Source organism: Phymastichus coffea, unplaced genomic scaffold, assembly GCF_024137745.1.
Source record: "Phymastichus coffea isolate CEN01 unplaced genomic scaffold, Cenicafe_Pcof_1.1 PCOF00031, whole genome shotgun sequence".
Taxonomy (NCBI): domain Eukaryota; kingdom Metazoa; phylum Arthropoda; class Insecta; order Hymenoptera; family Eulophidae; genus Phymastichus; species Phymastichus coffea.
The window spans coordinates 2207589-2230285 of NW_026706842.1; the positions used below are offsets into that span (position 1 = coordinate 2207589).

At 45.1% G+C, this 22697-nt stretch overlaps 2 protein-coding genes across 6 annotated transcripts in view; both read left to right on the forward strand.

The window, feature by feature from the left end:
* The first annotated feature begins 515 nt into the window (after window positions 1–515).
* LOC131663123 (putative mediator of RNA polymerase II transcription subunit 12) lies at window positions 516–4174 on the forward strand. 2 transcript variants are annotated; one of them, XM_058933234.1, is made up of 2 exons: window positions 516–598; window positions 756–4174. In XM_058933234.1, exon 2 carries the CDS (start codon window positions 910–912, stop codon window positions 2614–2616), a length of 1707 nt encoding a protein of 568 aa, XP_058789217.1. In that variant the 5' UTR covers window positions 516–598; window positions 756–909; the 3' UTR covers window positions 2617–4174. The 2 variants fall into 2 exon arrangements, with proteins under 2 accessions (XP_058789217.1, XP_058789215.1); XM_058933232.1 differs by having other exon boundaries at window positions 559–643.
* Window positions 4175–7510: 3336 nt separating this feature from the next.
* Window positions 7511–22697, forward strand: part of LOC131663121 (uncharacterized) — an 85152-nt gene continuing 69965 nt past the window's right edge. For all 4 annotated transcript variants that reach the window (XM_058933228.1, XM_058933230.1, XM_058933229.1 and 1 more), the window contains exons 1-2: window positions 7511–7793; window positions 20302–21113. In XM_058933228.1, the coding sequence (XP_058789211.1) occupies window positions 20961–21113 (153 nt within the window). In that variant the 5' untranslated portion in view covers window positions 7511–7793; window positions 20302–20960. The remainder of the gene's footprint in view (window positions 7794–20301; window positions 21114–22697) is intronic.

Below are 22697 nucleotides of genomic sequence, written 5' to 3' on the forward strand. Positions count from 1 at the left end.
TTTTTTTCGCGCGAGGCCAGGAGTCGAGAAGATGAGAGGACAGGACAGGCACACATATTTTTCTCACTAGCTTACTACCACCCTCTTGCGGAATGTTTTCGAAACTTGAAGTTTGTCTATATTTCAAATTTCCAGCATATTGATTTGTACGTATTGTAAAAATTAATTTTGTTAAAGTAAAGCTGAGAATAACAATAGCAATACTAAGACTAAGAATTATGAATGTTTCTTGAGAAGATAGGAGTTACCGTATCTACTTTAATTTTACAATGAAATTAACGCTGAGATTCATTGAAATATCGAATATTCATTATTTAGATATTTAAATATTGAATATTAATGCATAATGCCATATAATCGCAAGCATAATTAGAATTACACAAATTTAATTAGTAATTTTTATGCTCTGTGAAAGAAGGTAGTCGATGACGGAACTGAACTAAAATTATAAATTGTGAAAAAGGGCTGAATGTGATTTATATACGGAAGCGATATTCTGTACTCGAAATTGTAGAGGGGACACGTGCAAATGAATTCTCTTTTCAAAGCTAGTTTCGATCTGCATCAGTTACCATCTCACTTGATATTCGTTAGCGTGGTAAGGATTATAATTTGATGTATCGTTGTATGTAAAAATGGCCAGGTAATTTTGAACATTTGTAACGAAACATTTGAAAACTAAAGAGTCGTTCCTAATAAACATTGTGAAAAGTATATGCTAAGCAAATACATCATTATTCTCTAATATTTTTCAGAAGCTAGCAGGCTACTTTTATGGAGCGGTTTTTTTCTGAAGTGAACAAATAATAGAGTGATAATCAATCGAATTATAAGGATAACTAGCGTTTCGATTGTTTAAAATTAGAGTAAAATTGAGTTAAAGTCGACTTGATTCGCACTAAGTGAAAAATGAATAACCAAAATGTTGAATCTCAAAATGCCGAAGGAAAGATGTCGACGAGAAAAGAACCAACAAGCGCAATGGACACGTACGATTATGGCAATACTCAGTCCGACCAACTGTATACAGATGCGTTTTCTTCTAATGACAACAGATTTCAATCATTAATCCACGATGACTATTACGCGACAAACACTGATCCGCAGCCTCAGCAAAGTCAAAGTAACCCAGCTACTGCGTATAGTCTCGAATCAGATGTAACATTTGAACAAAGTGAGCAGCAAAATACATCCTTAAGCGAGAATAGATCAGTGATAGCAGAGCTGCCAAAAGTACCTATGGCTTTAAGGGACACTCGCATACGTCGCCGACGATCACAACAAAATGCTAGGTCGACAGAACAGCAGTTGGCACAACTTAGCGAGTCTTCTTTTACAGTGACGCCTGCCGGTTACTCTAATCCGACGTCAACGTATATCAATAATCCATCATACTCGGAATCTCAAAATTCGAATTTGAACGGTACAAGCGCCACAGCTCTCGATGATTCGCAAGCTGAACAAACAAGTTTCACATCAAATAATCGATTATCACAGACCGCCTCCAATCCAGATGTGAAGCAGCAAGCCGACAGTGAGCCAACCGAAAGCATTAATTCTGTAATGGCACACCAATGGCAGGAGCGTCGTGAAAGTCTGCCGACGATGCCGCACGATCCAACTTTTTATTGCCAGTGGCAACTAAATCCACCCGAGGCTGTTAACGTCGCTGACATTCAGAAGCGGAAATTAGAATCTTTCGTGAGAATGAGAAAAGAACAAACTCATGCAGACAGCGAAAATAGTAGAAGCTCGTCCCCGGACCAAATGAGAAAGCAGAAAAAGAAATTACAACCTCAGTCATGTGAGTCCCAAGAGCAGCCGCAACTGCAGCCCCCACTGCAGCCCCCACTGCAGCCCCAACTACAGCCCCAACTGCAGCCCCAACTGCAGCCCCAACTGCAGCCCCAACTGCAGTCCCAATATCCCCAATATCAAATGCAACAACAAAATGCTTCGCAATCGCCAAGACGCAATCACCGCCGTAAGTCGCCACAGATTACACCTCAGCAGTATTCAAGTTCACCAAATGGTTCGCCATTTCAATTCCCGATCACACAGCAACTGCTCCCCTATATGCAATCAGCAATTGCTCAGCAAATGCAGCAAGTTAGCCAATCGAATGATAATAATTTAAATTACAATATTTCAACAATGCAGCAGCAGCTTATGTTGCAGTCGCTGAAGCAACAGCAGTTACAGCAACAATTATATCAGCAATACTACAATTCAACAGTAGGTGCAAATTTGTTGGAACAATTTCAACAACTCAATCAGCAACAGTATCAAGAAGGGCAAAATACGATGGCAAATATGCCAAATTCAAATATTTCATCCTCAACCGAAACGTCGTTTGTTAACCATCAATCAACTTCTCAACCCTCCAACCTTCCAGACAGATTTAATCAAAATGCTGAACCCGGGGCAAGTTCTAGCGATAGGTGGCTCAACAATGCTTCAACTTCGAATGGTGAAAGAATGACAAGAAATGAAGAAGAATCAAGTAGCAATAATGTCGCCGGATCCGTATATAGTGGAAATGGAGCATGGCATAACAACTATTCAATGCTACAAAAATGGCTACAAACGCTACAGCATGATAATTCCAAAAAGTGAGGTGAAGTCTTGCGATATAGAAATCCGGAGTAAGCTGTCAATGCTTCAATCTTTTATTAAAGACTAAGACGAAAATGCAATCAGTAAGATTTGCAATTATTCTAGTGACTATGTTTATTCAATGTAATTTGTTTTAATTGATTTCTAAACTCAATTTTTAGATATGAATTGTATGCGAAATCACGATTTCCACTTTTAATTGCAGATTGTAAATAGCGAAGAAAATTTGTGTTTAGTCAACTAAAATCATCAGGCCAATTGTTATTTACCCAGCTAAAGTTGTGCCGACGATGAAAAATTGTTCCCGCGTTTAAAATAAAGTGTTGTGATCTTTTAGTTGCCGTCCATCTTTTCAATATAAAAAAACATTAATTTCTTATATATATGTAAAGCTTTGCGATCGTTACGTACAGCGAATGAAACTTGTTGTAACAGATAGAACAACATATTTAGCTCTGACATTGGCTCTAGCGGCGCAGTTCTAATTTCCAATGTTATGTGGAAAAGTTTATTGTGGCAGTAAATGGTTTGCGCGCGAAATGCGAAACGCGGGTGTAGGCTGAAAGTTGAAAGGTTCGCTGTGACCGCGAAAGTCGTCGACGACGATTCAGCCAACTCACTGTCGGCGTCTCTGTCTCGAATCGATCGGAGCTGTCGGGGTGGGCGAGCGAGTAGAGCGGGAATAGCGAGATGCTGCTGCCGGCGTCGCTCGTGCGGCTCGTGGGAGGCTCCGCTTCGCTCGCGACACAAGGATTTACGATCAACTGCCTGCTCGAAGCATCAATAAAGTCCCTTGCATGTGCAGCAGCAGACAGCGCGACTGTACAATTTTTCGCTGAAAGCGCGCGCGTGCACACACCCCGTTACGGACTTTAACTGCCGCTGTTAATGTTCACGATGCGATAAGCTCGCGCGAGCACAGCCTGTTCTCGACTCTTCGTCGCTCTTAACTATTCGCTGCTTACCACTGATTTGTCGATGCGGCTTCACTTATTTACGCATCGACGATCCTCGGTCTCACTCGCGGCCAATGCAAAAGCGGTCAAGGATCTTGTGCTCGCGCTTCTCCTCGTCTCATTTCAAATTGATCGCACACTGCTCGCTGCTGCCGCTGCTTCTTCGATTTCACTCTTATTCGAGCTGTCGTATTATTGATAAAGCTACTGGGACATCAATTTTTATTACAAACAAATAGCTAAGCCTTCGCTAGCACGCAAACTTCATGTTGTGGCCCATATTTTATCAATTTTTATTTTCGCGCGGATGTCGCTTTCTTTTTTCTAAATAAACAGCTCAGCGATAGACATTCCAGGTGTTTCAATTTTATTCTCGAAAGCAACTTCAGGTATTTGATACAGCGATCAATTGAACCGTTGATCTCGATACGTACTGTTGAGTTCTCATGACCTTTCGATAAATAGACGTACGTCTAAATGTCATGGTGGTAAATTCCGAATTATTTCTTGAAGAGTTAAATCGGAAACTGTAATGAACAGTCGTTTGTATTCATTTGAGGATATCGTCAATTAAAAGTATTAAACGATTAAATTTGTTTGCTTAAAACAGAACGACGGTTTCATTTCAATCCTTCTATTCCGCCCAAATTTCCTCTTCTACAATAATAAATCACTTGCTTCCTGGTTCACCGACAGCGTTTACATTAGATTGTCGAAAAAATTGGAAATGAAACGTACTTCATTGTAATTTATAGCATCCTTATCGTCGTAGAAGGTAGAATGTGTTCCATTAAGCCCCACAACTATGCTTGCAAGTTGTAAAGTATTCGCGAAAGGTAAGCTTGTTAATATTTTATAGGATTCGCAGCAGCGCTGCAGCATTATTTTAAGTCGCCTGAAAATTGTTTACCGCTTAATTGTATTGCACTTGATTCTAACAGAATCGACAGAGCAGAAAATTTACTGAAGATGTTAATACTTTAGGTAATGCGAATTGATTGAGAAGCTGCTCTAATACAAATACGTGTTGACAGACAAGAAGTAAACAGGTGTTAAGTTTGCAAGCAAAGCGCGCAATGATCCGTCGAGCTGGAAACTCTGGAGAGTCCCTTGGCAAATCTGTCGCGTAAGCTGTTTTACTTGCAGATGGCAGAGCTCGCCGGCAAGAATGTCAATACAAAGTCAAATCAGCCCTAAGTTTCTATTCCATTGTTCGATGAGCGTCCCGACAGAATAACATTGCCCCCGCTCCCCGCTCGCCACTCGCGCGCAGCTCCCCAATGCAGATTTCGCTCGCGCGCTACATGCACGTGTACGTCGCTTTGCACAACAATATACTTGCCATCAGAGCTCTCTCTCTCTCTCTCTCTCTGTCTGTCGCGACATCAACACCTTCGTACGGCATTGTATGCGTCGAATTACCTGTACCGCGGCGTGGCCACGTTGGATATAAGTAACGCAACTTGATACATACGTACATGCAACCAACATAATTCTAGCATAACTCGCAATCTAAGTTGACATCTCCATCGCGATTTATCGCATGCAAAAAGCACACTCGCCGCGGATAATTAGGTATATGGGCGCCCAAATCGAGATCTATATATTTCAAGGCATGCGGCGCGCGCGAGACCAGCTGCATTACGAACCCAAGCGAAACACAGAGCGATATCCTCGCTTACCAAACTTCACTCTCCAAGTTTCGTCGTTTACAAAATAAACGCACGCACGCACGCACAATCGACCAGTCGCGCCACTCTTATTTATTTTGAATATTTCTCTCTTCTGTTTCTGTTTATTTCTGGTCTACAAATACGCGCATCCACGTTTCGAATGCTTTCACTAAGCGTTTCATCTGCAGTATTTCGGGATAGCACTCTCGTTCGTGCAGCGTATACACGTCCTCGATTCAAGTCCGGCAATTTGGTGTTTTGCGTGTCCCGCTAATCACGTTCTGCCGGTGTCGGCTAAACATGGCACAAGTAAAGCGCGAAGGGTGAGATTACACGAGCAGAAGGCCGGCTTATAATGTGGTCGAGAGCACGAGGGAGGCTGGAGGATGCAAAGAAAGAGCGGACAGCACTTTGAAAGTCGGGAGAGAGGGAGAGAGAGAGAGAGAGAGGAAGGCGAGAGCCTGAGCAAGAGGACAAAAGCAAAAGGGATGGTGCGCATGTGCTTTGCGAGCAGCCGAGCAGCAGCGGAGCAGCAGCGACGGCGGCAGCATCAGCTGAAACGGGTAACGCCCCGCACGAAAGCTCACATGCGGCCCGTTAAGCATATATCTAATATCGTTATATGCCAGCTCTCGCGCGTACGTTTGATCTGAATTTTACTTTGAAATTGCCTTCGACTGTTAATGTCCGCTGGACGTGCTATACACCTATTGCGCGTGTATCCGACCGCGCGACCTACTCGCCGAACGCACGCGATTATATTAAAGCTATAACGTTAATGTTGGCCCCAAACGCGACGCCACGTCGCTTGCTGTATTTGACTTTCCTAATTGCCATCAGTTTTCAATCTCCTTTATTCCTCGCCCACACTCGTTTGCACAAAATCCAATAGTGGTTATTCATTGATTTGTTGTTTACGCCACACTTTTTCTGTGTATTCAATTACCATTTACTCTCTACTATAAACTATCTCAACTAATATCGCTTCAGTTTCAATGACAACTAATTTAAATCGCGACACGAGCCGACAAATTTCAGTGTAAGCTGTACACTTTTTTATTCCAATTGGCGCAGTCTACAGTGCAGTTGTATAAATTTTTATTGGTAAATCAAAGGGTCGGAAGTTCTGCGTCCAAATCCGTTTCAATTAGAATACATATCCTCGCGTCGCGACTCATGCAATTCGAAATTAGCCTAAACCCAAACTGAATTCAGTTTGTAATTGAAAAGATAACCACTTATCCTTTAGTTGATGCAATTGTCAATGAATCGAGCACAGATAGTATATACTTGATCATTTGATCTTCAGTTGCTGAGAGCTTCTTCGGGAAATTGCTAGAATTAATCGGTTACGGCTATGCCCAATACAACTGAAACGAGTAAACTGATAACTAACAGCAAAATAACAATTATTAAGAGTTAGAGCGTCATTAGGAGCAGTAAGTCGTGATCAGCAATAGAAGAGCTGACATGAGAAGATCGAAAAGGATAGGCTGCAAGATAGGGAAAAGGGAAAAAGCAAAGAAATCGGAAATTGCAAAAGTCGCGCGAGATAGTACAAGAAGTTTTGCCGAGGAGAGTAAAAATTGTGGTTCGTACAGATACACATTAGTCTAGGAGCCTGGACGGAAGGGAGGTTGTCGTGGCCGATAGGGGTAAAATATCCCATCCAAGTGGCTTTTATGTATTTTGACTCGCTGAACACGAATTTCGAGAGTGGCTAATTTCTCATTAACTATTTATATGTTTAAGTTGTGTAACATAAATTGCAATATTTCGGGTTCTGCGCAAAAATTTTTTAATTTGAGAAATGCTACCTCTTCATTGTAAATTTAGAAATTCATGGTAAATTTCAAAATAATGCTAAGTCCACAAATACATTTTTTATTGCCGTTTAAACAATTAATTTGTTAATATCTAATTAATGGTATACTTTACGACGAGCCACTCTTAAAATTTATGTTCAGCGGATGAAAATACATAAGAGCCACTTGGGTGGAACATTTTACCCCTATCAGTGACGACACCCCCCCCCCCCCCCGGTTCGTAAACTAACATCGCAAGCGGCGCGGGGGTCGGCCGAAGAGGCAGAGCCAGAACTCCTCACGCGGTGGCAACGGCGGCGGCGACGTGGTCCAGGAGGAGGCCTCGGCGCGGTGCCGCCTGCGCGCGCCGCCAAAGCGGGGATTTCGATTTCAATCCGTGGGTGTGGTGGTGGTGGATGACAGCAGTCGAGATGCGCGCGCAAGTAGCCAGCGGCGGCGGCCGTATGCCGTCGAGTCGGAGTCGGAGTCGCGCGCTCCTCGGCAGTCAGTCAGTGAGTCAGTTGTGTTGTTTTTTTTGTCGCGCGCGCGCTTCCGCGCTCCTGCTGCTGGCTGTGCTGCCTGCTGCCCGTTACCCCGTTGGCCTCTCGGTCACGTGTGTATGTGCGCGTTCGCGAGACTTTCCACGCCGATCGCTCACCGATGTTGCCTCGGCGTGAAGTTCCAACTTGACGCTGTCGAGGACCAGCCTAGCCCAACTTGCCGACGCACCTACATCTTCCAATGTAATCGTCTTTTACTCGTCTTAAATTTTGACAGTTTTTCATTTTCTTCTCTGAAAATTGCTGTGCGTGTATAGAATTTTTTGGCTGAAAAAGTTCGACTGGCTGTGCGCGTGCATGTGTCAAAGTGCAACTGCAGCTGCATCTATAGTTTTTGCCGATACTCGCGTTGCGCGCCACAACTGCTTCGGCCTAGGACCAAGTGGCGAAAACTCGAGTAGCGCCACTCTAACCGTCGGCCCCCTCATGTTCTCCTCGCTCTTTTCTCTTTTTTGCTTGGCGCCAGATTCACACTCAATCTGACGTGTTGTTACGTAGGATTCATCGACCTACAAAAGCGATCAGCGCGAGCGCTCGGATATATATATATTGCGAGTGCGCATCTGTGCACCACTTGACAAACCCGATTTCAAGAGATTGACTCAATGCAAGCTCTCTTTTCTGGTCTCTCTTTTCACTGCTCTTCTTTTACGGCTTTTATTTCATTTGATTTTCTTTTGCCAGCCACGCTTTCATTTCGCTCGCTCGCTCCTATCTACATCCTTTCAGTGCTCAAAGATTATCTCACATATTTTCACACCTTCTTGTGTCTGAACTTTCCACTAGGACTTGTATCGACTAATACTAACAGTTCATCCATTGAAAACGATAAAAACGACACTTCTATTAACAACACATTACCTTTCTTTTCTAATTTAGAACTTTTACCGTAAAACAGCTTCAAATTTTTTTTTCCCTTCTTCTCGTGGCTATAAAACAAAAAAGTCTTTTATTACTCACTCGTGTCGATTCAACCTCAGATATGTATGAGAGTAAAACTTTCATCAAAATTACCATCGACTTATTTGGTTTTACTTCAGAGTGCCGCGATAATTTACAGCTTCTTTGATATGTTACGATCATTCGAACGAAAATTTTTTAATAAAATTAACAAGAGCGTGCGACAAGGTTAATAATCCAATCAGATAAGTAAAAATTTGTTTGCAATTAATCTCAATCCTCAGGGAAAAGTTGAAGTTACAGTTGCGTAACTGTGTTACTTGTGAGTTCTGAAGTTTCTTTACCAGTCAGCTGTGTAAACACGGTAATCCTTTAATTAGAAAGGCAGGATTTCATGACTGACGGTGAAACTATTTCAATCAGTGCTGCTTATGTCAACGTATAAGAAATCAGTTCTTTTTTAATTCGGATAAATGAACAAGTTACACAGAGTGTAGTAAGCATGAACACTGAAAAACTGCAGAATATGGAATTCGCACGACTAGCTTTCGGCAATAAGTAGGGTAAGATTAATCGCACATCCTGGAAGAGCAATCGATCACGTCCACCCGAAAGCGTCGAGACGCATGTGGTTTAACTAATCGGACGGTGAAGAGGTATGTTTGTATTGAGACGGCGGCGTTCGGATTGGTATGCAAGTTGGTTGACAATCGCAGAACCGAGTGGGCGTTTCTTCCGCACCTGGCAGCAAAGCGCTCGCTCGCCAATTTGCAACTTTCGGTAGCTAGAGGCGCGCGCGGAGCTTTTGTCAACGGCGGTGCCACAAATTGGCGAAACCACATCTTCGCCGGCAGGAAGACGTTTCCGTGAGATTGTGCGCGAGTGCAGTAGCGTATGCGGCGAATCGTACGTGCAGTCGGTGGCTTCCGTTTGCCATCGGGGAGACATGTCATTTGGCGCGCAAATCAATGCTTGGATTGATTGTACGCATGCACTCTCCACTCGTCTCCTATTTGGCCTCGTCAGAACTCTCTCTCTCTCTCTCTCTCTCTCTCTCTCTCTCTCTCCAGAAGGTTCTAGCTCGAGTGATTGGCCTCATTTCGTATGCGCATAGAGCTGTCTGGCGCCTTTTGTTGTCAAACTCCGACATTTTTCGCCGCCGCGCTACCCGCGCCAGAGCACCGCGTTATCGCTCGCGAAAAACCCATTGCGAATACCAATCTTTCTTGTCGCATTCCTCGCCTCTTTTGCAAGCAAAGAGCTTTTCTCGAGCGTTTTCTCAGCAGCTAATACACTGCTTGTCGCCTTTGCAGTTATACAGTACGAATAGTTTAGGCAAGCTTGCAGATGCTCCGGGCTATAGGTCTCAGGCTATTATTATTAGTCAGTAAATATGACAAAGCAGCGTCTACACTGCCCTAAATTTACGCCCGTCCAAATCAGTGTTCACAGCGTGAATTCAATCTGAAACCGAGAGGGAGCCAGACCGTTAGTACTTGATTAATCACTGATGTTTCAAGAGATTCATGAAAATTACACTAACTTTAGATATCAACGGTAAACAGATGTGTTTTCTTTTTTCAATTCTACAAAAGAATTTAAACTCATGAAAAATTGTTCTTGAAATAAGTATGCAGTGAATTTAAAAATTCAATATATTTAAACCAAGGAGCTGCAAAGATTATTTTATAAATGACCATCTCAACAAATGTAAGAACGTTAACGGAAACGGCGTTATTTATGGAAATACGAAAAACAAATGAGGTAATATGCATTTGAGCATCTATTAGTTTTGATTAGTTTTGCCGCATAAGAGGCGTAATTGATTAAATCAATTAAATTACATCACGAATAGGCTTTGAGACAGCGGCTATTGCTTCAATGCAATCATGGGACATTCGAGTATCGTAGATTCACTCTGAACTGATATATCAAATAATGGGACAATAGGAAAGGTAAGCCCTTTGAATCTATCGAAGTAATTGGAAATTTCCAAGTTTTTATTTGTCATAAATGATCGTTACGCTTAGCACAGTTATATTCTATTTGCCTCCTGCACAGCTGACCAGCCAGTAGATGTAACTGTCGCAACTTTGAGTATCGAACATTGTTTCTGCTTCTGACGTGATACGACTTGTTATACTATATATTGTTAGAAATTAATTAATCTGAATAGTTTTGCACTAATTGGTCCAATGTCTTTTATGCAATACTACGGTAATGGCTCGATAAAATTTTAGTACTTATTATGATACGTCATTTATACGTTTAAACTCGATTGATTTGGTAATATTAGCTCAACGAGGTGGATCACTCATTTCAGTAGATAAGCTCAAGCTTTGGTCAGGCACTGAATAAATTCATTTTTCCACGTTTCTAGCATTAATTATCATAATTTAATTGAAGAAAATAATAATAATAAAAAAGCATATAATAAGTGCACGTAGCGTGTCATAACAAAGGAATCGTAGGTTTATAATAAGCTCGAAGTGCTTTTAAGGAGCAGCATATACTTCCGATAATGAAGATCATCAGTTCATTATTTGGTTCGTGTTAACAAATATCGCCGCATATTGTGGAACGGCAGAACTTCCGTAAGACCCTAATTACTCTTTCTGTCGCGTCAGCAAGGCCAAGTTAATTAGGTCGAGTTTTCTAAAAAGTTCGCCTCGCGCGAATTATTTTTAGACTGGTTGCGGGCTTGCACTGGAGGGTGACAAGCTGCTTTCGCCTATTTCAATTTTCGCTAAAATGACAAACACAAATAAAATGCTACTGTGGCCCGGAGAGAAGCATGACAAATTACGCAGCTCTCTCTCTTTCTCTCCCCCTCTCATCGCCGTTTACGCGTGCGTAAAGTGCCACAAATTCCATAAAGCGATTTCAGCCTTTCGCTTAAGCACCCATTCTCAACTCTCCGTATAACTCTCTCTGTCTCTCGTTCTCTCTTCGTTATCCTTTGTTTTTTATTCTACTCTTATTGTGAGCTTTCGACGATAGTCACTCTTGATAGCAGCACAAAGGGAATACAGAGAAATCACTTTGTTCGTGATTTGCTCAAATGTCAATAGCTATTCAAACGATTGAAAGAAAATATTTGTGGTTAGAATATTTTTTTCGAGCTTTTTGAAGACTACGATAAGTGATCGTGGCATTACAACTTTAATTAGTTGACAAACCAGACCGAAATATCAAAAGAATACACAAAAGTATAGGATTCCTCTCGCAAGACACAACGAGCGGATAAAAATAAATGCGGTAGCTGACGAGGATATAGTGAATTTTATAATGCACGAGTCCGCGGCCCAGTTTCGTCGATCGCTGGTTGCAAGCTGATCGCGGGCGGCGGGAGTAGGAGAGTGTCCGAACTTGATCGAATCAGGTCAGGGCTTTAATGGCATTCGCGCGCATCCGGACCGACAAGAGAGTGAGAGAGAGAGAGAGAGAAGGAGAGTTGGAGGCTGCAAGCTTTCGCGCGGCCGCGACTGAGAAAGACAATGGAGCACGCGACAAATTATTTTCGGGCGCGCAAGCTGAAAGCTTGTTGTGATTGGAATGCCACGACATGTCGCATACTAGCCAAAGCTTTCGTCGGTGGAAAGACAAGGTACTCGAGATATCAGCAAGAGAGAAGCAGCTTGGCATCATTTGAAGGAGACAACGGAAAAGTTGTTGCGTTTGGTTCGTCTTGGCAAGACAATCCGCGCTCGGGCTAGTCGATAGAGAGAAGAGGAGAGAAAGAGAGAGAGAGAGAGAGAGAGAGAGAGAGAGAGAGAGAGAGAGAGAGAGAGAGAGAGAGAGTTTTGCTTCGCTCCGTTTGTGAGAAATCACAGACTGCTTTTCTCGCTGTTTACTCGGGGAAATTAAAGCGAAAAAGACGTCGCTATGGTGACTTTAGCCTTTACGTGACACGCTTTTGGCGAGTGAAAACGAACAAATCGAGTTGAAACATTACTTAACTAAAATTTAATCTCGCTATATATCGGCGCGTTTGGCTTGTGTATTTTATAAGCAGAAAAAATGGTGGGTGGAAAGATGAGGATGAGTCAACGGAAGAGAAATAGAGCTTTTGCTTGTTTTGAGGGGTAAAGGATGAGAGCATACGCCACGAAGTCGACATCGGGCCACCGGCCGCGTGGAATAATAGTCCAAATGAAACGAGCAGAGCGTCCAAAAAGAGCGTGCGTAAGTTGGCTTGGTATCTCTTTCATTATATTAGCCGCTAGAGGTAGAAAAAAGGAGGAGTAGCAGGAGGAGAAAGAAGAAAGAGGGAATCATGTGAATTGCAGCAATCCGCTTAGCGCGGGGCGGCACGGCTCGTCAGCTGCAGCGCGAGGCCGGCTATTTCGGAAAATCCAATTTGCCACGTCGCCCTACAGTGGCAGGCTACTGGTAATGCCACTGCTGCTAGCAGTACTGCCGATCGTTTAGGGAGCGCTCGCTGCCTAGAGTCAACCGCTCTCTCCGAGGAAGAGAGGGCCGCCGACCCCCTCCCATCTCTCCTATCGCTTGATGACTCATTTGCAATTCCTAATACTTGCGAGGCCGCCACCTAGCCCGGACGTCCCGCCCGATTGATTTTCTTCGCTGTTATCGCGCGCAGCTTCTTTCTTTTCTCTCCCTTTTCATTGCTCCTCTCTGCTCTTCTTCGCTTCCCATGTCAGTCTACTGCTGCCGCGCCAAATTTTTTTTTCTTCCACCTGCACTCGATTCTATCCATCTAACTCTCCTCTGCTTGCTCTATTTTTAGCTTTTTGCTTTACTATATAGCTAAACGCGAGTGAAGAGGAGTAGAAAAAACTACTTGTTCATTGTCGAGACAGGCGCGACATTAATATCGAAATTGTACTCAGCACCAGTTGGCAAATGCATTGTTTGCCGTTCAACCAAATATCGAATTTACATAGTGTCAGCAATATAGTCCGATAAATTCCCTTTTTTACCAAATTCTGCAACTTTCACGTAACAACGATTAATTTTAAGAGAGAGAGAGAGAGAGAGAGGTAGACGTCGCCAATAGACAATGACAAATGACAGCAATGTACAATTAGATTCAATGTCACTAAGTTGTATGAATATGTATGTCAAGAAATTCCGGTATTTGCTCATTGAAAAACATGTTTGAAAATATGTCTTTTTGGAATAGATTCATTCGCAATATCAATAGAATTTTTCTATAATAATAACTCATTAGTTATGTAACAATGAACTGACCACATTGGGAAAATTATGCTTGATAGACACCGAAAGATTAATTACTCATTCAGCTCATTTCGGTCGACGCGCAAAAGAAAAAAATCAGTCAATAAATCAGGGCGACATTAACATCTGACGCACTGATTTCAAAAGTATATTCAATAAGAGGAGAGAAAGTTTAAAGGGGAAATATTTAGATATAGCATCAACTTAATGCGCTTTCGTGAGATTTCGTTTAAAAACTATTATCTCTAAATTATTCAGAGTTAAACAGCAAGTCGTAAGCGAATTTAAAATTGAGCATCGGAATACTCGTCTTGCTTATGAATTGGGTATTGTCTATCGCGGCAAGCTCAACAAACAAAACAGTAAGATAATTGAAAGCACGGAAATGAAATAACAGCAATTTATTGCAGACGATCAGCTGGTGTCTGTACAAGGCAAGAAACACGGCATTTCGACGGAGATTGGCTAAATTTCCATTTCGTCACAAAGGGCTTTGATTAATTACGCCATATGAATTGCTCGAATCAGTTGCGTTCCTTCTCTGATTGCGATTATCCTCACTCGTACCTGCAGTTGAGATCAGTGACTTTTGTCTGGCAGTGACGCGTACCAAAAACTTTTCAACGCCACAGGCGAGCATTGGCTTTCGCAAACGAGTTTGAACCAGTAATGAAAGTTGGTGGGATTTATTGAAAATTTGTTTGCGGTCGCGAACGCCCGCCAAGTGGCGAACGATGGAAAAATAGTTGTGGAATGCGTAATTAGAGTTTCAGCTTGTTGAATGGCTTTTCTGTTCTTTCCTGATCCTTTCTATGCCGGCTGCATTCTTAGCGCGTTTGTCTTTCCTGCCTACGCTTATCGACAAGCTTCTTCTATCGTTCCTAATTATATGCCGATGCAATTGAATCCGCTTCGTTGTAAAATGGCGCGCTGCCCAGCCGTGGAGTAAATTAACCCATGCAAATTCCTTAACTGCTTAATCTGCCTTGCCCTTCTATTTCAATGGAAATCAGATTACTTTGGCATAGAGCTCCAAAATAGCAATTGGTTGTCGAGATAACCGTGAAGGTTCATATTCGGGTTATTTTTTTTTTTATTTTTCAAGCGAATAAAGTGACTACACGTCGAAATTGTACAGCGAAGACAATATTTGAATACAGAAGGCGAAGGAGTATAAAATCCAGTTTAGCAAATCCCTGAACTGGCTTGCCTGATACTTACGTATATCGGATAAACCTCAAAATAATCCACTCACGCGCTGGAGCGTGCAAGAAAGCTGCTGAGCGAAATACGATGTGGGCAAAATCGCGAGCGCGCGCATGCTCTTCCGGAGCAGAGTTGCTGCTGCTATTGCTACTGCTTACTACTGCGGGGTGATTGCAAATCCATTAAGCGAGCGCCGAGATATGTGTGTGTGTGTGTGTGTGTGTGTGTGTGTGTGTGTGTGTGTGTGTGTGTGTGTGTGTGTGTGTGTGTGTGTGTGTGTGTGCATATGTGATATACTCTCTCATTGGACTCGCGGAGTTAGCCTAGCGTCGGCACTTTCTCCGATTTCTTAGCTGCTGCTTCTTCAGCTACTCTTGTTAATCGATAATTTCTCTCTCTCTCCTCTCTATCTCTCCAAACTTCAAAGTCCCCACGTGCAACGCGCTCGATGGTTGGATGGTTTGGGGCTGACCTCCTTTCCGGAAGCTTTACAATCCGCTCATACTTGGCGTTCGCGCGAGAGGGAAAAATCGATACAAAGAGAAATATATCCGCGCGCTGGAGAATGGCAGTGAGGGCAAATTCTGTCAGCCTCCCGCCTGGCTCTTAGCGCGTAGAAGCCGAGGAACGAGCACTAGCATCTAGCACGCGATAGTTGCCAGGATGAAGACGTTTGCAGGGTCGATCGGCTGCGCGATCATAAATACAGCGAGGACTGGAGGCTAGGAAGGGATGCGCGACTTGAGCGCCAGTCCGCTCGTTTGTCCGCCGAACGCGAACGTTTATTGACCGACTAACGACTCCCTGCCCAATATCGCGCCGTGCCGATGTACATTTCCACGGGCGTTATGGCTCGCAATTGCTTCAGATTTCGTAGACTCGGCTAGCTCGTCTTCGGCCAGCTACCACCACCAATTTAGACACTTCGCATGGAAGTCTTCTGGAATCGTCCTAAGCATTTTTAGGCCCTTCGATCTTGGTGTCTCAAATGCCGAGCCACTGTATAACCCTGCATTATAATGTTGCTCCTAGTGACTTTCTCAAATCGCAATTCAAATCATATTCGAAGAAAGACTATTTTCTATATTCACGCGTTTCACTTTTGTCATTTCAAAAGTACTATGGAATACGCAAGTCCTTATTCAAAATACTCGGTGATACGTGCGCCGCTAAATTTGTAAATATCGCTCCAATGAATTGGAAATTTCAATCGGAATCAATGTACAGACTGAAAGTAGATCGAACATGTTTTGAATATATTAGCATCGATTCGTAAAAATGATTGTCAACGTACGGGTTCGAAAATCGTGGCCTTGTATTCGAATGACAATAAGATATAATTGCTAAAAAATGCAATGAGCGAGAAGAATACAAAGCTCAATAAATAAACCATTGATATGAGACAGTGAAATGGTCGATGATGCAGTTTTCAGTGGAATGAAATACGTAAGTCTTAAATTCCCGGTAAAGCGATTAGAAAAGGCTCGCATTCCGGCACGCTGATGATGTATTTACGAAGATCATTTTCCGAGCACTGTGAGAGGTAAAAGTGCAGCTGCGTAAAACTGCAACAACGTCGATAAACATCTAATGTCGGCATTTAAAATGTGTTCCAAGCGTAGGACCCAGAATGAACGTTGTCAGAGGAATGATTGTCGATTGAAAAAGTAAAACTGCGAAGCGAAGGTAAACATCGGATGCCGAAGCGCGTGACTTTATGATAAGGTCTAATCGAGTTAGGCATTAGTCGGTGGCGAGCTAGGCGTCTCGGAAAAATATAGAGCAAGCGGCGTCTTAGCGGTGGTAAATGCACGCGCGCTTGCGGGCGAGGGTGAGAGAAAGAGAGCTGCAGCCAGCGCTCGCCGGTGTAATCCAGTTAGAGCTTTGGACTTGGCGCGCCGCGGACGTGAGATGCACGCACGACTGTAAATTCCGCTGCTGGTTAGACGGTTTATTATCGATATAGGCTGGCCGACTGGCAGCAGTCGTCGGCGCGATTTCGTAGCAATTGTCAGTGCGCGTCGACGCATACACAGTTACTCGGACACACACACGACCATCTGCTTGATTAATTGAGTGTATTATGGTAGGTGCTAGAGAGAGCGTGACATGCCACAGCTCAATCGCTTTAAATGTGTACGCTCGAGTGTCCCTCATTAGAATGTGTGCCACACACAACGCTATCACCGCCACTGATCATCTGCTCGTACATCGTTTCCATTGATTTTTTTACATCGACGACCTCTTGAGGACATTTCTACATCTGTAACGTGCCGTTGTTTACATAATTATACTTGAACAGCTGCACCACTTGAAAATGTTCGAGAGAAGGCCTAACACAATTGGCTTTAAGAACACACATCGTGGTAATTTACTCGTTCCAAATGCTTCGCGGGACTAAAAAATCGAAACGCTTTTTTTAGCCTCTCTCTTTCCGGATACCCAGTCAATATTGGCTGTACAAATATTAGCAAAAATAGGCGAATAAATGCTTGCCGCCGCAAGCGCAGGCAGAGTCGTGCACAAACGGAAGTTGGATAGATTAGCTTGACAGTGGCGTCATCGAAGATTAATCGACGCACATAGCCCGTCGGCAGCGGAAGCGGGCAGGGATAAATTTCAGAATATACTCGGGTGGCAAGTGCGCAAAGAAGGCCGCAGGCTCATCGTTGCCGGTTGCGAGTCAAGTGAGTCAACGTACATACGCTACAGGCGAATCTTCGACTCTCTCTTGCACGCGCATCCAAGCAGTTGTGCCACGCGGAATAATAATCTTGCGAGTGCCGGTTGATTGCGCTTGAACGCGCCTGGCACAATCCGAGCGAGTTGAACGCGTGACTCTTGCCCTCGTTAGCTTTTGTCTCGCGACTCCGCGACCTCGCCACCTACCTTTTTTCCTCGTCGTCGTCGTCGTCGTCGTAGTCGTCGTCGTCATCGTCGCTTCCCTCTTTCCGCAGACGTTCGCCCGATTCGAGCCTCTGTTTAATTACTCGCTTGACTTGCTTTGCCGTTGGCGCGTGACCCTCCTCCCCTCTACTTCTACTTGTTTTTCTTCTCTTTTATTTGCTCTCCAGCCACACGCTCGCGCTCGCGCTCCAAAAGATCCCTTTCGAAAAACTGCTAAATTACTGACAACTACTGCCCCTCGTCGGGCATTCTTCATTATCTCTTTCTCTCTCTCTCTCTCTCTCTCTCTCTCTCTCTCTCTCTCTCTCTCTCTCTCTCTCTCTTCTTTCTCTTTTTCTTTGTAGTGCAAGTGACTTGTCGCTCGCGTTGCAAAGCGTACCGACTCTTTTTGCCACTGCGGCTGTTGTTGAAATATACAACGACGGACAATCATTGGAGCTTTTCTTCGATACAGTAATTTTTAATTGCATTAATAATCTCGAGTAGCATATACACGATTACGTTTGCGTTGATTGTCGACTTTCGAGTAATAGATGGTCTTTCGTAGCAAACAGTTCTGGTATAAAACAAACAGTGAACGATTACGCAAATGACGCGAATCGCGATCGAACAAACATAGCTGATTCAAAGTAATTTATTTGGAGAACAATGGGTAAGAGAGCAAGCGATTGGGGAGGGGGGGGGGGGAGAAAATGATATTAGCGTGAGAGCAAATAATTGGCCAAGTAAAAATAAAATAAAATCAGTCAAACCCTCCTAGGGAATCAGATCGGAAAGCAGTAGCAGAGTGTGTAGTCCCTCGGCGCGGCTCTAAAGAAGAGGGGCAGAATAGAGGAGAAGAGTACGAAGCAAGGAGGTCGCTCTTGGAGGAAAAAGCACGCTGCCGTTGCATCGTTCTGGCGACAATAATATCTAAGCAGGAGAAACTGCCAGCTCGTGTGTCCTTTTTCGTTGGGTTACGCGTGCGCGCGCTGGCCAGCGAGCGCGCGCGCGCCCTGTGTGCGAGTCGCTCGAGACTCAGCTAGCTGCTGGCCTCCTTGACCCCGTTCTCGCTCCCTTGTATTTTCGCGCCGGCGGAGTCGCAGTCGGAGTCTGCGGCGCCTATCTTCCTTCTCGCTCGCACGCCGCCGCCCGAGCATTTTTCCCTTGCAAACAGCACGGCCCCTGCCAAGGTTATATATGCACGCCGCTTCGGCTGTCTTCCATCCTCGCTCTCTGTCTGCCCGTATATCGTCGGCGCATTCGTTGCGCGTGTCCCAGGGATGGCTTTGCGCAACCCCCCAGCCCATGCAGCTCGCGGAATGTGCACTTATATTCGCGTTCGAGCTATCTCTAGAAGCCCGCGAGCTTTTCTTTCGTTTTCGAGCGCGCAACTCGCACATCACAGCCAACCGCTCCACAGTATAACCAACGTACTCCCCAGCTCTTGTTTGTTCGAAGAACTGTCACTGTTTAAAAACACATTCGCGCTTCTAAGTTGAAAAGAAAGACCATTATTCTGGCATTATTGCGCAGGACTGATAGTCTGGATGATACTGTCCAGAGTTACCGATGTGAGGAAAACGAGTAGACGTGTTCCCAACACGTATCTCTCCTTCGTGCGCAGAACACGAGACGAGAGGCGTCGAGCTCGCGGGAAAAGCAAAAAGCACGAGCCCGCTAGCTATTATAAAGCGCCTGTATAGCGAAGAGGCAATTTTTATTTCGCCACGGCCACATCTGCTTCTGAAGGGCCGGCCCCGAAGAAGCAGGCTCATCTGCTCCGCCGTCGCTTACGTTTTGCTTGACGCCACGCGCTGAAGCACCTAACTGACGCTGTTCTCTCGCGAAGATGTTCTGATTCACCGGCAAGCAAGTTCACGCTAAAAGTTACCCAAGCGACGCGCCACGGCTTCATATTCTCGTCTAACTTTTTTGAATTCTTCCATTTAGCAAAACACGCGCTCTCTCCTTTGTATTCCACTAGTCCTGTTCTCGCATATTCATCGATCATATATGATATACACGATCATTGCATTTTCCAGTAATCCGCTTGAGTTTGACTTTTCGCCGTGTACGAGTACTTTGTTTATTCGAAAAGACACCTGATGCCTCGTACGCGCGTTGCAGTTAACGGCCAGCGGGATCTCTGCGCTGCTTATATAACTTAGACGAAGCGCGCGCGTACGTCACGTAAGGCTCTGCTCATTATAATAAGAAAAGGAATCGCGCTGACCTTTTGTCGCTGCTTGCGCTGCGGAGTTCTGCGTATTCCGAAGCGCTGCCATTGGCATTACGGCGAAGGTTATGGATTTGAGGCTGCCCCCCAGCAAGTCAAATCGAGCCTTCACTGGCGCGAACAATGCGATAAGGAGGCAGGGAGAGTAATCGGCAATCGGAGAACGCGTCGATGCTCTTGCACAGGATGCGCGCCGTAGCGAGAATTACGCTAAGCATGCGAGAGCGAGGCTTTGATTGTGTGCATGTGCTGTTGCAGAGGGTGCTGCTGGCAAGAAGGCGCTGGGAAGATTGGCGCTGGTCGGGCGGCGGGAATAGAAAGCCGCTCGATCGTCGGGGCTGAGGTTGTAAGCTTAGAGGCCAGATTGATCGGAGGAACTACGTCACCGCAGCTGGCCGCAGCTGGCCGCGCCACGCGTCTCCGTCGCCATCTCCGGGGAAGTCATTAGCGTGGAAAAGACAGCACCGCCGGCCACGACTCGTCGGTCGAGGAGCTCCGAGGCAGAGCGATGAGCACGCGCTGCGCGAGTCGACTCGGCTCGGACTCGGCGGCCAGTCACACGGCTCGGAGAGTCGGCGAGCAGTGACCTAGAAAGGAGCCGCCGTCGCCGCGACTGCCGACGACGACGACGACGACGACGACGACGACTGGCGCGAGAAGGGGCACGTGGACGGAGGTCAAGCCGATCTGGACGGGGCGCCACTGCCGCTGCCGCTGGCACAAGACTGAGGAGGCCAGGACAGCGAGGCAGTGAGGCGACGTACGGGAGAGAAGGCTGGCGCTATGCCGGCTAAGCGGCTGGCTGGGATCGTTGTCTCTCGGCAGCGCTGCGCTGAGTCGAGCTGCTCCCGGTGCGCCTGCAGCAGCTGCAGACTGGCTGATCGGCCCGCCGCGACTCCAAGCCCGGAGACATCGTCATGAAGTTGTCTGTGTCGGCATACAGAGCACAGGCAAGCGCCCAACGCAAGATCCTTAGCAACTACCAGCACCAGCTGAGCTACGGTGCCACCAATCAGGCCTCCTCGGCCCGCACCCCCTCTGACCCCGCGGCGGTCCTTCCTGGTCTCAAGGTGCGTATGCGTCCACCTTACTTTTCGCCACATTTCTTACTGTCCCGCCGTCTCTTCTGTCACGAGCTCCACCCCTCAATGTTATCTGATTTATCGTGTGTTTGCCCAAGCGCTCGAAACTGCGCCTGCGGTTAACTTCCAAACGACGAACCATGCCAACTCTTACGAGTAAAATTGTTGTTCCAACTTTTGTTGCAATTCGATAATCACAACAATACATCGGTACTAGCCGAGTGTCGAGATCATATTGGTTTCGATCAGCACTGCGAGGAAGATACTTTTTTGCCTTCCTTTGCGGCGTTCTGCGATTTCCAATTCCATTTACCAACAGAAAAAGAGGTACTATCTCGTGGACCTCTTCCACGCGTATATAATGTGGGTATCGCTTTTTAGCGTATTTTGAAGCGTATAATATGTACAAGCACCGGCTTTGCACTGCGCTCGTATTATAGGAATCAGCTTGCTTCGTACGCATATATACAATCGCATTCCGTAAAATTTGAAAGTAGAGTACTGTTTTTTATTCTATTATTAAATAAATGAAGTATTGCTCGTTTGGTTTAATAGCTGGCTACTCGTGTGACTGTAAGTCATCGTAAAACAGAAATGAAAGCAGTGTAAGTGGTATGGAAACAACGTGCCTACTAGAGCTAAAATGTACATGAAAGAGTCGAAAAGATGAACGTTAAAAAACACTTGCGCCGCGCGCAAGTGGATATGCTTAATTTCGCTCGGCGCCTTATCAGCGACGCGCTCGCAAGTTCACATCCGGTATGTACGTGCCTATATTTTATCTACAGTAAACTCGCGCGCTCATTTCACCCGATCCTAACTGAGTTTGCCAGTTGGCACACGAGCTGCCTCGGTACTACTGGTAAAAATAGCGGTCGGGCATTTAATAGCCTGTGTTGCATATAACGACGTGCTTGCCTAGAGCGCAACGTACAATTTAGGATGTATAAAATGCGTGCGCGATCGCTCGAGCGATCACATTATTACGTCTCGTGCGTGCAGTTTTCCTGCATTTCGGTACTCCGCGTATACGACGATATCGCCGAAATCGCTTGATCGTTTCACCAGCAACTTTGCGTCGACGTGAACGCGCGCGCGCGCGCGAGCTATATTAAATAAACACCGCGAGATGTCATTAACTGGGAACTAACGTGCAGTTCTATCGAGGCTATTTGAAGAAAATTGAGGCAAGCCACATAAATAGTGGATGAGGCTGCAAGCCAGGTAATTAAATGGAGAAGCCAAAAGATGAGGGGCACGCGCGGAGAAAGAGAGACAGAGAGGCAAAATCCAATTTCTCTAATCACCGCGAGTATAATCGTTCGGGCGATTCATCCATCAATCTGGCAGGCGCGACGCCGCGACACCCGCAGAGAAAAATAGGACGACGAAAGCGTGAGAGGGGTAAAGCGGGAAAAGCCGTCGGAACGAGAAGTTAAAAAAAAAACAGACAGAAAGGAAAAGGAAAAAAGGAAGAAGGAGAGAGCGAGTGAGAAAAAAGAAGACCAGACGTTGCTGGACCAGCGCGGCTGCCGGCAACATTTATGACGACGAGCCAGCGCGTTGCGTATT

Coding starts and splice junctions, on each gene's coding strand:
- LOC131663123 (XM_058933234.1), top strand. CDS start 910: ATGAATAACCAAAATGTTGAATCTCAAAATGCCGAAGGAAAGATGTCG.